This window comes from Silurus aristotelis, assembly GCF_946808225.1.
Source record: "Silurus aristotelis genome assembly, chromosome: 3".
Taxonomy (NCBI): Eukaryota; Metazoa; Chordata; class Actinopteri; order Siluriformes; family Siluridae; genus Silurus; species Silurus aristotelis.
In genome coordinates, this window is record NC_139576.1 from 17,950,983 (window position 1) to 17,963,378 (window position 12,396).

Genomic DNA, 12,396 nt, shown 5'->3' on the forward strand with positions numbered 1-12,396 from the left:
AACAAATGTATTGTGTAATTAGGTTACACAAAAAACAAAAGGTTGCGATGCTAATTTATGTTGCTCACCATGGCTAACATTTTATGAGTTAACAAGCTATTATGAGATGTTTCTGCTTTTATCTATGTAGTTGTCGATTGTTCGTGGGTCACATAAGATCCTCAGTTCTGTTTATTTTGGTAAAATGTTTTTGCTTCATGTAGCATAAAATTTGCAAATTGTTTATATAAGAGGTAATGGGGAGTCAACACCCTGCAAGCCAGTATAGACAGATGGTAAAAGATTACTGTCAACATTTGTCTGGCATTACTTCACAATCTGTGATCACTAAAAATTTATTCTCTCCAGATGTTACATCTAACTGCCAGATAGTTATGAAACTGTAATACATTGCTCTATCCATTACATGTAAGAATTTCAATAGTAGTAAACGTTTTTACTGTAATCATTAAGTATCTACTGAATAAAGGGACTAGTGTTGATAATAATGGGCAGTGACTAGTGGAACTCATTCATTCATTCATTCATTCATTTTCTCCCGCTTATCCGTATTTCGGGTCGCGGGGGCAGCAGTCTAAGCAGGCCCCCGCCTTCGACTGCCGCCCAATCCTCACAGCACCGTCCCTTACGGTCCCTCCTGCAGGTGGTGAGCCCACGGGAAGACTAGTGGAACTGTAAAATTCAATATAGTTTATTTACTCTGAACAATTAGCATTCATTTGCATTTAAAACATACAGAGAAAATTTATGTTTACAGGCCTTCGGTTCAGTTAAAGTCCTGTACCCTAAATGTGTGCAAACATATTAAAGTCATTAGAGGGGTATTTTGCAGAAAGCATTTCACCTTTTAAAAATCAAGAGAGAAATCACTTAGAAAACATCACATGATGTCGGTCATACAGTTTAAAGTTCTTTTGCAGTTAAACAACACAAAGAACCTTCAATAGAGACTTATACATAGTGAGATGGGCCACATATGAAAGGATGTGGCTTGATAGTAGGCTGTGGATTATGAACCCTTTTAGATGCACAACATGTGCAGCACACATTTGTGCATGCATGAAAAGAACTAAATTCAAAACACCAGGTGAGGGAAGGGAACAAATATTTGAAGAAAAGCAGAATTAGGAAATGCTTTGGTGATTGTTCTTTTGATTGCTTGCTTGCACTTGACTACCTATATGTTGGCAGACAATGGTAAGCACAAATAATGGTTAGGTTGTTCAGTTTCAGACGCTTTTCATGTGGGTCTGATTTTAGAAAGATGGAACCCACCTGTTCACCTTACAGGTTGTATGTCAAAGTTTAGCCAGGGGCAGATAAATATTTTACTTCACTCTGTCTTTTTTAAATTCACTAAGACTAAAAACAAGTTTTTATTTACTGTGCAGTGTAATTCAGACATTGAAAATAATTGCTGTTCAACAGATAACTTTCAGAATGTATGCAATAATGAGATTGTAAATAGTGTATTGAGCTCTAGGACACTTGTGGATATATACATTCTGGGACAGACAAACTGAGTGTGGTGTATGAAGGGAACTGATGTATTAGAGTTTTTTAATAAACAAGGAATTAGTCAAGGATAAGTACAAAGATAACTATTAGATACACTGCCCGTCCAACAAACGTTTCATACTCTAATATTTTGTTGGACAGCCTTCAGCTTTGAACTGGAATAAATGTTGTGACTTTGCAGAAGCTTATCGAAATAATGCCACTGCGAATGCGTTACGTAATCAGAGTCGCAGTAATTTTTCACCCAGATCTTGTATTGATGATAGACACATCATCCTCCACACATCCCAAAGATTTTTAATGGGGTTAAGGTCTGGACTCTGTGGGGGTCAATCTATGTGTGAAAATGATGTCTCATGCTCCCTGAACCACTCTTTTATAATTTTTTACAATTTGAGTCATCTTGAAATATGCCCGTGCCATCAGGAAAGAAAAAATCCATTATTGGAATAATCTAATCATTTAGTATATTCAGGTAGTCAGCTGACCTCATTCTTTGGGCACATAACGTTGATGAACCTAGACCTGACCAACTGCAGCAACCCCAGATCATAGCACTGCCCCCACAGGCTTGTACGTTAGGGACTATGCATGATTGGTGCATCAGTTCATCCACCTCTCTTCTTACCCTGATGCACCCATCACTCTGGAACAGGGTAAATCTGCATTCATCAGACCACATGACCTTCTTCCATTGCTCCAGAGACCAATCTTTATATTCCCTAGTAAATTGGATCCTTTTTTTCCCGATTAGTCTCACTGATAAGTGGATTTTCTTAGGCTACACAGCTGTTTAGTCCCAATCCCTTGAGTTCCCTTCGCATTGTGCGTGTGAACATGCTGTTACTTTCACTATTAAACATAGTCGTTAGTTCTACTGTTGTTTTGATTTTGATTTCACCAAACATTTAAGTGATTGCCGATCATAATCATTCAAGATTTTTTTCTTACCACATTGCGTCCAATTTTTAAAAGACAGTTCTTAACCCAATTTTAGTAGTCTCATCAATCTCCTTAGATGTTTTCTTTGCTTGATGCATGCCAATAATTTGACCCTTCTGAAACAGATTAACATCTTTTCCACAACCAGAGGATGTGTCTTCCGACATGGTTGTTTAAAAACTTAAAAGCTACTCACTGCATCAGTTAGGGTTAAATAACTTGTTGCCAGCTGAAACATAATCATCCATGCAGTATTTATTCAATAGGAGGCTCTTAGGTGAATCCAGGTGGTGACTTTTTTTTGGACATGTTATACAAGATATAAGTGATATCTAGCAAATCAAAATTCAGAACTAAGGCATTCATTGCTCATACTGCCAATATGAGATACTTTTACAGAATGGACAAAAATGTATTGTATTTTCAATAAAAAATCAACAAACAAACAAACAAACAAACAAAAATTGCTCCACTTTGTTTTTTTGATTTTCTAAAAAAACATTCTCACTACATCTACTTTTTTAATTCAATGAAATTTTAATAATTTTCATCTGTGGCAAAATTCGTTCTTTTTTCTCTCAGTACCCAGAAACTAATGTTGGCTCTGATCAAGTATGAAGCGTGTAGAATCCTATACACTTCAGTATACTAAACCCTGTACTTGAAGGGATTGTCAGACCACATTGTAAGATTATGAAAGAGCTTTACTTTGTGCAGCCTCAGTGGAAGAGTTAAGAATGTATTTTTATTATTCATCAGGTAACGAATGAGCTCACCACAATTAGCTGTTATTTTTCTTGGTGTAACACTAGATGATGATGATGATCATGATACTGATGATCATGCTGCTGCTGCTGATTATTATTTTTATTTTTATATATATTTTTTTCTTTTTGATTACATTGATCCTGACATTGATCATTCTATTTTAATAGTCATTAAACTTGTAGAATAAATATGACATTGTTTGTTATTTTAAATACAATAACTTTCAGACTTGAAAAAAAGAAATCAGTGTATAATTAATTCTTTATTGTTTGTATTATTTGTTTTAATGAAATGTGACTCCATTCCAGACATGACAATCTAGAGTTGCTGACAGAGTTATGTGCGTTGCCAAAGTTCAGTAAACACGATGTGGTCATTCTTCTCCATTTTATCTCCTGTTATGTCTCAGATTTTTGTCGAATTATTATTTCTGCTTTATTTGCCATTTCTTCCCTTTTATTAATATCACAAACTTGTGTGTCGATATTGTCCGCACTTACATCCTCGTGTAAAAGCAGATATTGAATGCCACGGTTGAGTGTGAGTAAATCTTGTTCGGTTTGGCAACCCAGACTTCCAGGGGTTGGTCCTCAACACAGCGGAGTCGGAGACTGAGGTTATTTGTTGGCATGTCTGGGATAACTTCCAGGGATAAAGACTTTCCCTGCGCAATTTATGCTCACTTTTTCCTCGAGTGATCCGGCGCTGCTGTTTCTCTATCTGAGCCAGGAAAGCGTTTGCTGCCTTTCAGGACACACTCACACTAAGTGCGGAGATTAAACGGGAAGAATTCCGGTGGATGGAGGTTTAGATGTTAGAAGAAAGTGAGCGGCATCTGTTTACAGAAGTAGGATGCAACGATTTTGCGTTTTGGACCGCTCATCGGCGCTGCGACAAAATGAATGAAGTGAATATCTGAGAAATGTTTATCCAAATGACAGGTCGTGACTGATGTAAACTTAATAACTATTTTCACCTAACGTCTTTTTCTACTAACTTCGGAAATCTGTATCGGAGGGATCGTGTTGGGGGTGTTTGAAGGCTACACCTGAGCTTACTAAAGTCATGATTTGAAATTCTTGGATACCAGTCCTTGGTATGCAGCAGCGGTAATCTACCATCCGACTTATGACACTTTGTTGGTTTTGTTTCAGCTGTCTATTTACTGAAATTAAACTTGTAATATGACAGCCATGTGGAGGGTCATGTTTGTGTGTTGCTTGGCGTTGGCAGTGTTGCTGTCAGATGGTAGCACACCTGATGGTAAACAGACTGGTCTGAGGCAGCCGTCAACCTCAGTATCAAGACAAGGCAAAAAGTCTCTCTCCCGGCCAGCTCGAACCAAAGTTAATGAGAAGCCAGGAGAAATGCAAAAAGATGAAGCCAGCATAACTCAAAACAGAAGGGTGTTCAGCCGGACAAGAGGCATGCAGAGTGGTTTAGAGAGCCTCCAGAGGGATGGCCGTGTGCCTGGAGCACGGGCTGCCCTGTCCCGCATGCCCAGCTCTGCTGGATCTCCCAATCTGCTGGCCACGTTTGCAGGAAAAATTCGCCTACTGGTCATCTCAGCCCCTCATGAGTCAGATGGCTATTACAGGCTCATGATGAGCCTGCTCAAACCAGATGTGTATTGTGAGCTGGCTGAACGTCATGTGCACCAGATTGTGATCTTTCACCAGGAGGGTGAGATGGGTGGAAAAGTCAGACGAATTACCAAAGAGGGCAAAGTCATGGAGGAGCCTCTGGATACAGCCCTCATTCCAAGGCTCATGAACTTCCTCAAGTTAGAAAAGGGTAAGTTTGGGATGGTGCTCTTGAAAAAGACACTGCAGGTGGAGGAACGTTACCCATACCCAGTTAGGCTGGAGGCCATGTATGAGGTAATAGACCAGTCGCCTGTACGAAAGATGGAGAAGTTGAGACAAAAGGGTTTTGTGCAGAACTGTAAGGAGGCAGGAGTGGAGGGTCAGGTAGTTGAGGGCATTCCTAGCACTAGAACCCAGGTTAACCCCCCAATTGTGAGAAAACCAGAGAGAAAAGAGGAAAATCAAGTTACTACCTTGTCATCTACTACTACTTCTGTTACTACTACAAGGCCCACCACTACTACCACAAGTACAACCACCACCCGGCTCCCTACCACTTATCCTACAACAACGGCTCGCCTTACCTCTCGTTCTACACAGGCCAGCGCTATCATCCAAACAACAACAAAAGCTCACATGTCCGCAAAGTCAAACACCCAATCTAAGACCAAGAATGATAACGGGGACCAGTCTAAGAAAAAAACTATTCAACCCACCACTCCCTCTTACTTCTATACCAAAGCATACACTACCCAAAATGGAGACAATCGTACTGACAGAAAGGACTACACTCGTAAACAACCCAGTATTCTTCCAAGGCAGCACAAGCCAAACAAATCTAAGCTACCAAAGAAAAAGAATGGAGATAGTGGTCTGAGTAATGCATATATAGATAAGTATAATGTTGGCAAACCTACAGATACCTATCCTGTGGAAAAAGAGACTGATGGTGTTTCGTTTAAGAAAGTCAAAGACAAGCAAAACAAGACAGAGAAAACAAACAAAAAGGATAAATCAGACAATCCACCAAAGAAGAAGTCTAAAAGGAAAGGAAAGGAAGATGGAGGAAAATCCGAGAGGAAAGAAAAGGAAGAGAAGATTAGGAATAAAATGAGCAAGAAGATTGAAAAAGAAAAAAACTACCAGAAACCTACAAAGAAACCACTACCTTCTACAAAGGGTGCCCTGGAAACCTTTTTGGAATATTTTGAAAACCGAAGGCGATTAATTGTGAGTACAATTATGATTAATTAATGTTTAACTAATGGCATAGCACACATTTGTGCTGAATATATAATAAGGTGTCTGTTTAATTTCATTTTTTGCTGTGAAATATTACGTTTTTAAATATATTCTCTGTTTTATATTGTGTTTGTTCTAGCTCATAACTGCTCCATCAGAGGAGAACAGAATGTATGTGCAGCAGAGGGATGAATACCTAGAACATGTGTGTGAAATGGCTATCAGGAAGGTCTCTATTATCACCATCTTTGGCACTTTGACCAACAGTACCATGAAAATTGATCATTACCAGCTTGGTGAGCCAAATATTCCTTGGGATTTTGTAGCACAAACACCAAAAAAGAGCACTATAGATATATTTACACATTACCATATCTCTTTCATTCTACGTTTCTTGATTGTCTCATGTTTTAACATATTCCTATATCAGCATTTACATTGTGGCATAAGGCAGATGCCCTTATAAAGAGTTGCTTATATTTATTTACCTTTTATGCTTTCTTTTCACATACTAATTCCTTATTACACATATAAAAAATGCCTCAAAGGTACCAAATGCCAATGACATTTAAAGTACAGCAAAGGCTTCCTGTTATTTCAGCTTTTAATTAATTGACAGTTTGTCACTGACGCCCTGTTTTTACTGCAACAAAGTGAACTTGTTCTAAAGCTTGCAGTTTTTCCCAAAAGATTTAGTAAGTACCTAAGAAAACCTATAGGAGCAGCAAGAATCTATGGACTCTATGGAATATCTGGACAGACTATGTGACTCTGTGATGTGTAGGTAATAAATGTAAAGCCTTTTGTTGACAGAGTATTTGAAAAGCTATAAGTATTCTAGACTTATATATTATTTTAGTCTAGACTTAGACTTTAGACTTTTTTTGCATGAAACATTGGATGAAGTTGCACAAAACAAAAGCAATTAGTGATATCACATTTGATACTAATGTATATCCAGTTAGACATAACACCCAAAATGGTTTTGATCCATTAGACTAAGTTGTTTAACTATGAAGAAGCTGTGCTGAGAGTGGTTTGTGAGCCCTTAATGCCTAATTGTTTTCAGGTGGAAATGTCATTTGAATAATTACTATCTATGATCAGAATTTTTAGGCCCTACAAAGAAAAAACTCTTTATGTGTAACAAGTTCAAAGAGAGACATTTCACATTTCAGTGGCTCTTTGTTTTGCAGATTAAGAGATTTTGAATGATATCCCAGAAGCAAAGTCTTTTTTATCAGACATTTGGCCTTTGGTTGTGAGTAAAAGCAGTACTTTTCCAGGCAATGACCTCATGTCAGTGTACTGTCTGTTGATCTTGTTAAAGATTTTCACAGTATAATGGGAGGTTTAAGTTCACCAAGAACAAGAATGAGTCAGTTCTTGACAGAGTAGTTTTTAAGCGGGCAATAAAATAAGGACAGTGCAATGAAATGCCCACAGCAGATTGAAATAACCTATTACATATTCTACTAATAATCTATAATTCATAAAGAGACATGAATATGTTTGAGAAATATTTATTGGAGCAATACCTTCTCTTTTAAATTTTCTATTAATCTTTATTGCTTAAGTATAAGAACAGCTAAAATAATAAAACATACTATGGAGATTTAAAGTGGAAATTCCTGCATGTGATGACACACTTCTTGCCTTTGCATGAGTTATTATACATTTACATTTCTTTCCTTGTATTCACCAGTCTCCAGTGTCTAGACTAGTTATGTGGTAAGGGTCACTTTTACAAAAACAAGTGGAGAAGAAAATGAGAAAGAAATGTTGGGTTGAAATGGTTGATGAACTCAGTGCTACATCTGTTGGAATTTGCTGGCTTGCTGACTGTGAATCCTAATGAGTTTTGCTCATTTATTGGGTTTGAATCTTAGTGTGTTTGTTCAATCAGTGGTGAATCTGAATCTTAATGTGTTTGCTCTTACATTGCTGAGTCTAAATCTCACTGTGTTAGGTTCATTTAATGCTGAATCTGTTTTAACAGTGTGTATTTTTTGTGCACTGAGTTTGGAACATTTGGTGTCACAGTCTGCCAGCACACTGTGACTGGTTCCAATACATCAGACAGGACAGGAAGGAAGTGCATCTGACTGAATGGGCTGTGGTTCAGAAACCACAATTAAAGGCCTCTTACTGTGGGTCTCTGCACTGCTGTACTATCTACAGTTGCCCTTCTAATTAGCTACATGCATCCAAATGTCCTCTCTCATTTTCTTGTTTAAATTGCTATGATGTATTTCTCCTCAGCAGAGTGGTTTATTTATTTTCTGTTTTTAAAACTATAAAAAAATTCTCAAGTAGTGTATTCTAGTTTTGTAGTCAGATACAGATATTTTGCACTGCAGTGGATTCTTATTCCTCACTGCAGCAGTTCATCATCAGGCAAATCTGTTGACATTATAGAGCTTCCTGCTCAGCTGTAGTCTTCTGAATAAGGAATGTCTACTGGATATCCATGTGAGACATACTTTGACATTTGAGGTAGGAAAAACAAACCTTTGGGTTTGGCTGTGTCTTCCTGCATATCTCCAGTGGGTGGAATCGGCTGTTCACATGCAGTGGTTTAGTTTTTAATCTGTCTCACTCTGGACAAAAGAAAGCTGTCCAGAGCTGCTATCCTTACATCATTAAATTATTTTATAGGTATCACATAGCTGGTGATTTATAATCTAGACAGATCAATTGATTTCTTAAAAGAATCTATAAATAACTTGATCTTGCCTATAATAAAGAAGACATTATGTTTGAGTTGGAAAGTCAAATCTCTCATTGACACAGCAAAACTCTTATCTAAAATCTTGTCAAGTATACTATATGTTATCTGTTTATCTGACTACGGGATGAATTTGGTCCTTTTTCAGAAAATGACAAACCTATGAAAGTCCTGAGGCAGGAGGATCTCGTGAACCTTGAGCTAATCACAGATCTCAGGAAAGAGTTCAGAATGACCTACAATGATTTCTATATGGTGCTTACTGATATGGACATGAAATGGAAGGTAAGATGATGTCCATTTGTAAGCATTCCAGGTTTTTTGGGCTGACCAAGTATGTTTTTCACACAAGCACACTGCATTTTACAGTAACATGGAATATTAGCACTACAAACATATATAAATAGTCTGGTATTTTGTTTATAAATGCCAGATAAAATTAGCTGACGTTCAGCTGAAATTTGACTCAGTAGGAAAGGGTTATTTTACTGTGGTCTTTAGTGCATACAGCAGTGACTGAATTCTTTACTTATAACCTGTAAAAGGATATACCATATTCTCTGCTATGTAATGCATCATGTTTACATCATGTTACATTTTGACAGCGGTAAGGCTTTTATCCTCAGTAGTTCTCAGTAGCATATTTATCTGTTCAGGGTAAAACCAGGGCCCTTCTAGCAGACAGCTGGTGTAAACAAAGAGGCCAGTGTGTAGGCATGCTGCTAGTGGTAAGCAGAGTAGCAGACATATTCCGTGTAAAAAATTACACTGAGCTGTGGCTAATCAACGCACCCTGCACTTGCTCTCAATGATTCAGTGTTTTCCATAAACCTTCATTTGGTTCATTTACTCACTCATGGAAATGTTGCTGCCAAGAGCACAACATGGGAAGAATTTTTTTACTTTGTTGTCTTGAATTTAGCTCTAGCTTGAATTTTTTTTTTTTATTGAGTCGAAATCTTGTGAATTGTTGTCATATATTACACTCGTAAAGTTACGATTAACCCAAATAGCTCTTATTTGTTTTATATTTGCCTGTTGTTGCAGCAATTTTATGAGGTCCCAATTGCCATGAAAGCTGTATTTGGCTACATCGACACATTCTCCTCTCGCATCAGAGAAATGGAGCACCAAAAGCGAGATGGAGTGACGTGTAAAAAGGAAGACAAGCAACGGTCATTGGAGAACTTTCTCTCCAGGTAGCGTAGATCTTTCAATGGACAAATGATTTACTGTACAAAGAAAGCATAATTGAACAGGGCTTCATTTAGACATGCAGTTAACCTACCAGCCGGAAAGTATTCACAGTGCCTCAGTTTTCCCACATCTTGTTATGTTACAGCCTTATTTTAAAATGGATTAAAATACTTATTTTCTTTATTATTCTACACATAATACCCCATAATGACAACATGAAAGAAGTGTGTTAAAAATCTTTGCAAATGTATTAAAATTAACAAACTAAATAACTAAAAATCATATGAGTAATCAAAGCCTTGACATGCCATGACACTCAAAATTGTGCTTAAGTGTATCCTGTTTCCACTGATCTTCCTTGAGATGTTTCTACAACTTGATTGGAGTCCACCTGTGCTAAGTTCAGTTGATTAGACATGATTTGAAAAGGCACACACCTGTCTGTATGAGGTCCCACGATTAACAGTGCATGTGAGAGCACAAACCAAGCCATGAAGTCCAAGGAATTGTGTGTAGACCTCTGAGACAGGATTGTATCGAGGGCACAGATCTGGGGAAGAGTTCTGAAAAATATCTGTAGCATTTAAGGTCCCAATGAGCACAGTGGCCTCCATCCTCCATAAATGGAAGAAGATTGGAACCACCAGGGCTCTTTGTCACTGAAAACAATCAAATTAATTTACTGAATTTAATTAGAACAGACTATACCTTTACAGAATATACCAGACATTGTTAAATATTTAAACCCCTGACACCCAAATGCTCCTGTGTCGGTTGCGGATCATGGACACTTGCAGTAAATCTGTCACAGGGTGGTTGGAGTTATTCACACACTAAAAATATTTATAAATATATATATATATTCTTTTTTTATTTTATTTTATTTACACCATTATCATAATGAGCTGTATTTAAAATATTGGGAGAAAAACGGTAGTTCATTAAGCACCCCCATATAACAGAAATGGCATGATCCTCATTTCATAACACCAATGCAAAGGTTTGACTGTGAGATTGGTAGTTGAATCAGGCTCCTCATTTCAAGCATCGAATCAGAACAGTATTTTTATTTTCTTTGTGTAATACAGATTCCGCTGGAGACGCAGACTTCTTGTGATATCGGCTCCCAATGATGAAGAGTGGGCCTATCAGCAACAACTCTATGCCATGTCCAGCCAGGCATGCAACCTGGGTAAGTTTGGTTTACTTATAAAGTAACATGTACTTGTTGTTTCTGTGTTCTAGATAAATAGGCAACTAAGCTTACACGGAATGCCTGCATGGCCTAGGAAGAGGCACAAACTTTGATTCACATGAATCAGTCATGGAGGATAAAAACAAGCCCAATCCTAATGTACCCATGTTATTTTTATTTCTTACTGTTGATACTGTATCTTTCTGATTTTGTTTTGGGTTTTGTTCTAGGACTTCTGATAGCAACATTTTACAAGCTGATATACGCTACTCCTGTTATTTTAACATTGGTTTCTGAAGCAAATATAAATAGTCGGTACCTTGTATTTAATTTATTTCCGTTGAATTGCTTACAAAACAAGTAGGTTTTTTTAGAACTTAAGAAAAGCAGCCAAGAACTCTGCTCAATTATCTACTATATGTAAAGTCTGGGTTGATGCTCCCTGATGGCAAGATTGTGCAGAAATTCATGGGGAAAAACTTTTGAATTTAAAATTCATTTAAAATAATTTAGCTTTTATTTTCACACATTTCTTAACCAATGTTTCTTTCTTTAATCCTGTGTTTTCTATTGATATTCGATATGAAAATAAAGTAGAAAGAAATAAAAGACAAGTTTGTAGTTTAAAAACCAAGACTAATGTCACTTCTTATACAAGACTATTGGAAAATTGACTGAATCCTAAGGGAAATGCATAGACTTAGTTAATATTATGTTTAATAAACGTATATAATTGTTTGCAGGGCTTCGTCATATTTCTGTTTTAAAGCTGCTGGGGACTGATATAGTAGACATGGGTGGAGTGTTGGAGCTTTATCCCATTAATGGTAAGAATTTTATCCATTAAAAAGCATGCAGTACATAATAACATCCAGTCTTATAAATGCACTGTCTAAAAGGCTGCAAAATATTGACTCACTCATGTACTAAACAGGGTTTTGTGGTACCAGGCTATAACTAAAAGAAAACAAACATGTGCCCAAGTTGACAGCCAGGTGTCCAGGCTTCGTGGATGTCAACATGTCAACACCATTTGTAACTAAAACAGTAGGTAGGCTTTTGCTGTAAAGTCCGCAATACCTTTCTTTAATGATTTAGACTTTTATACTAAAGTCACAGTCCTGACCTTCTAGGTGAGGACCACAAGGCTCCCACAGGAATCTTACTTTGCAGAACAAACATGAAAGCAGGGAAAGGTTTCAGCCAGAGGTGGCAAAAGT

At 37.4% G+C, this 12,396-nt stretch overlaps 1 protein-coding gene across 1 annotated transcript in view; it reads left to right on the forward strand.

Annotated features, from left to right (window-relative positions):
* The first annotated feature begins 3,807 nt into the window (after positions 1-3,807).
* Positions 3,808-12,396, forward strand: part of ccdc80 (coiled-coil domain containing 80) — an 11,829-nt gene continuing 3,240 nt past the window's right edge. Inside the window, exons 1-6 of the mRNA XM_083535944.1 lie at positions 3,808-6,044; positions 6,196-6,352; positions 8,933-9,069; positions 9,832-9,983; positions 11,070-11,173; positions 11,920-12,003. Coding sequence (XP_083392070.1) covers positions 4,413-6,044; positions 6,196-6,352; positions 8,933-9,069; positions 9,832-9,983; positions 11,070-11,173; positions 11,920-12,003 — 2,266 coding nt within the window. The 5' untranslated portion in view covers positions 3,808-4,412. The remainder of the gene's footprint in view (positions 6,045-6,195; positions 6,353-8,932; positions 9,070-9,831; positions 9,984-11,069; positions 11,174-11,919; positions 12,004-12,396) is intronic.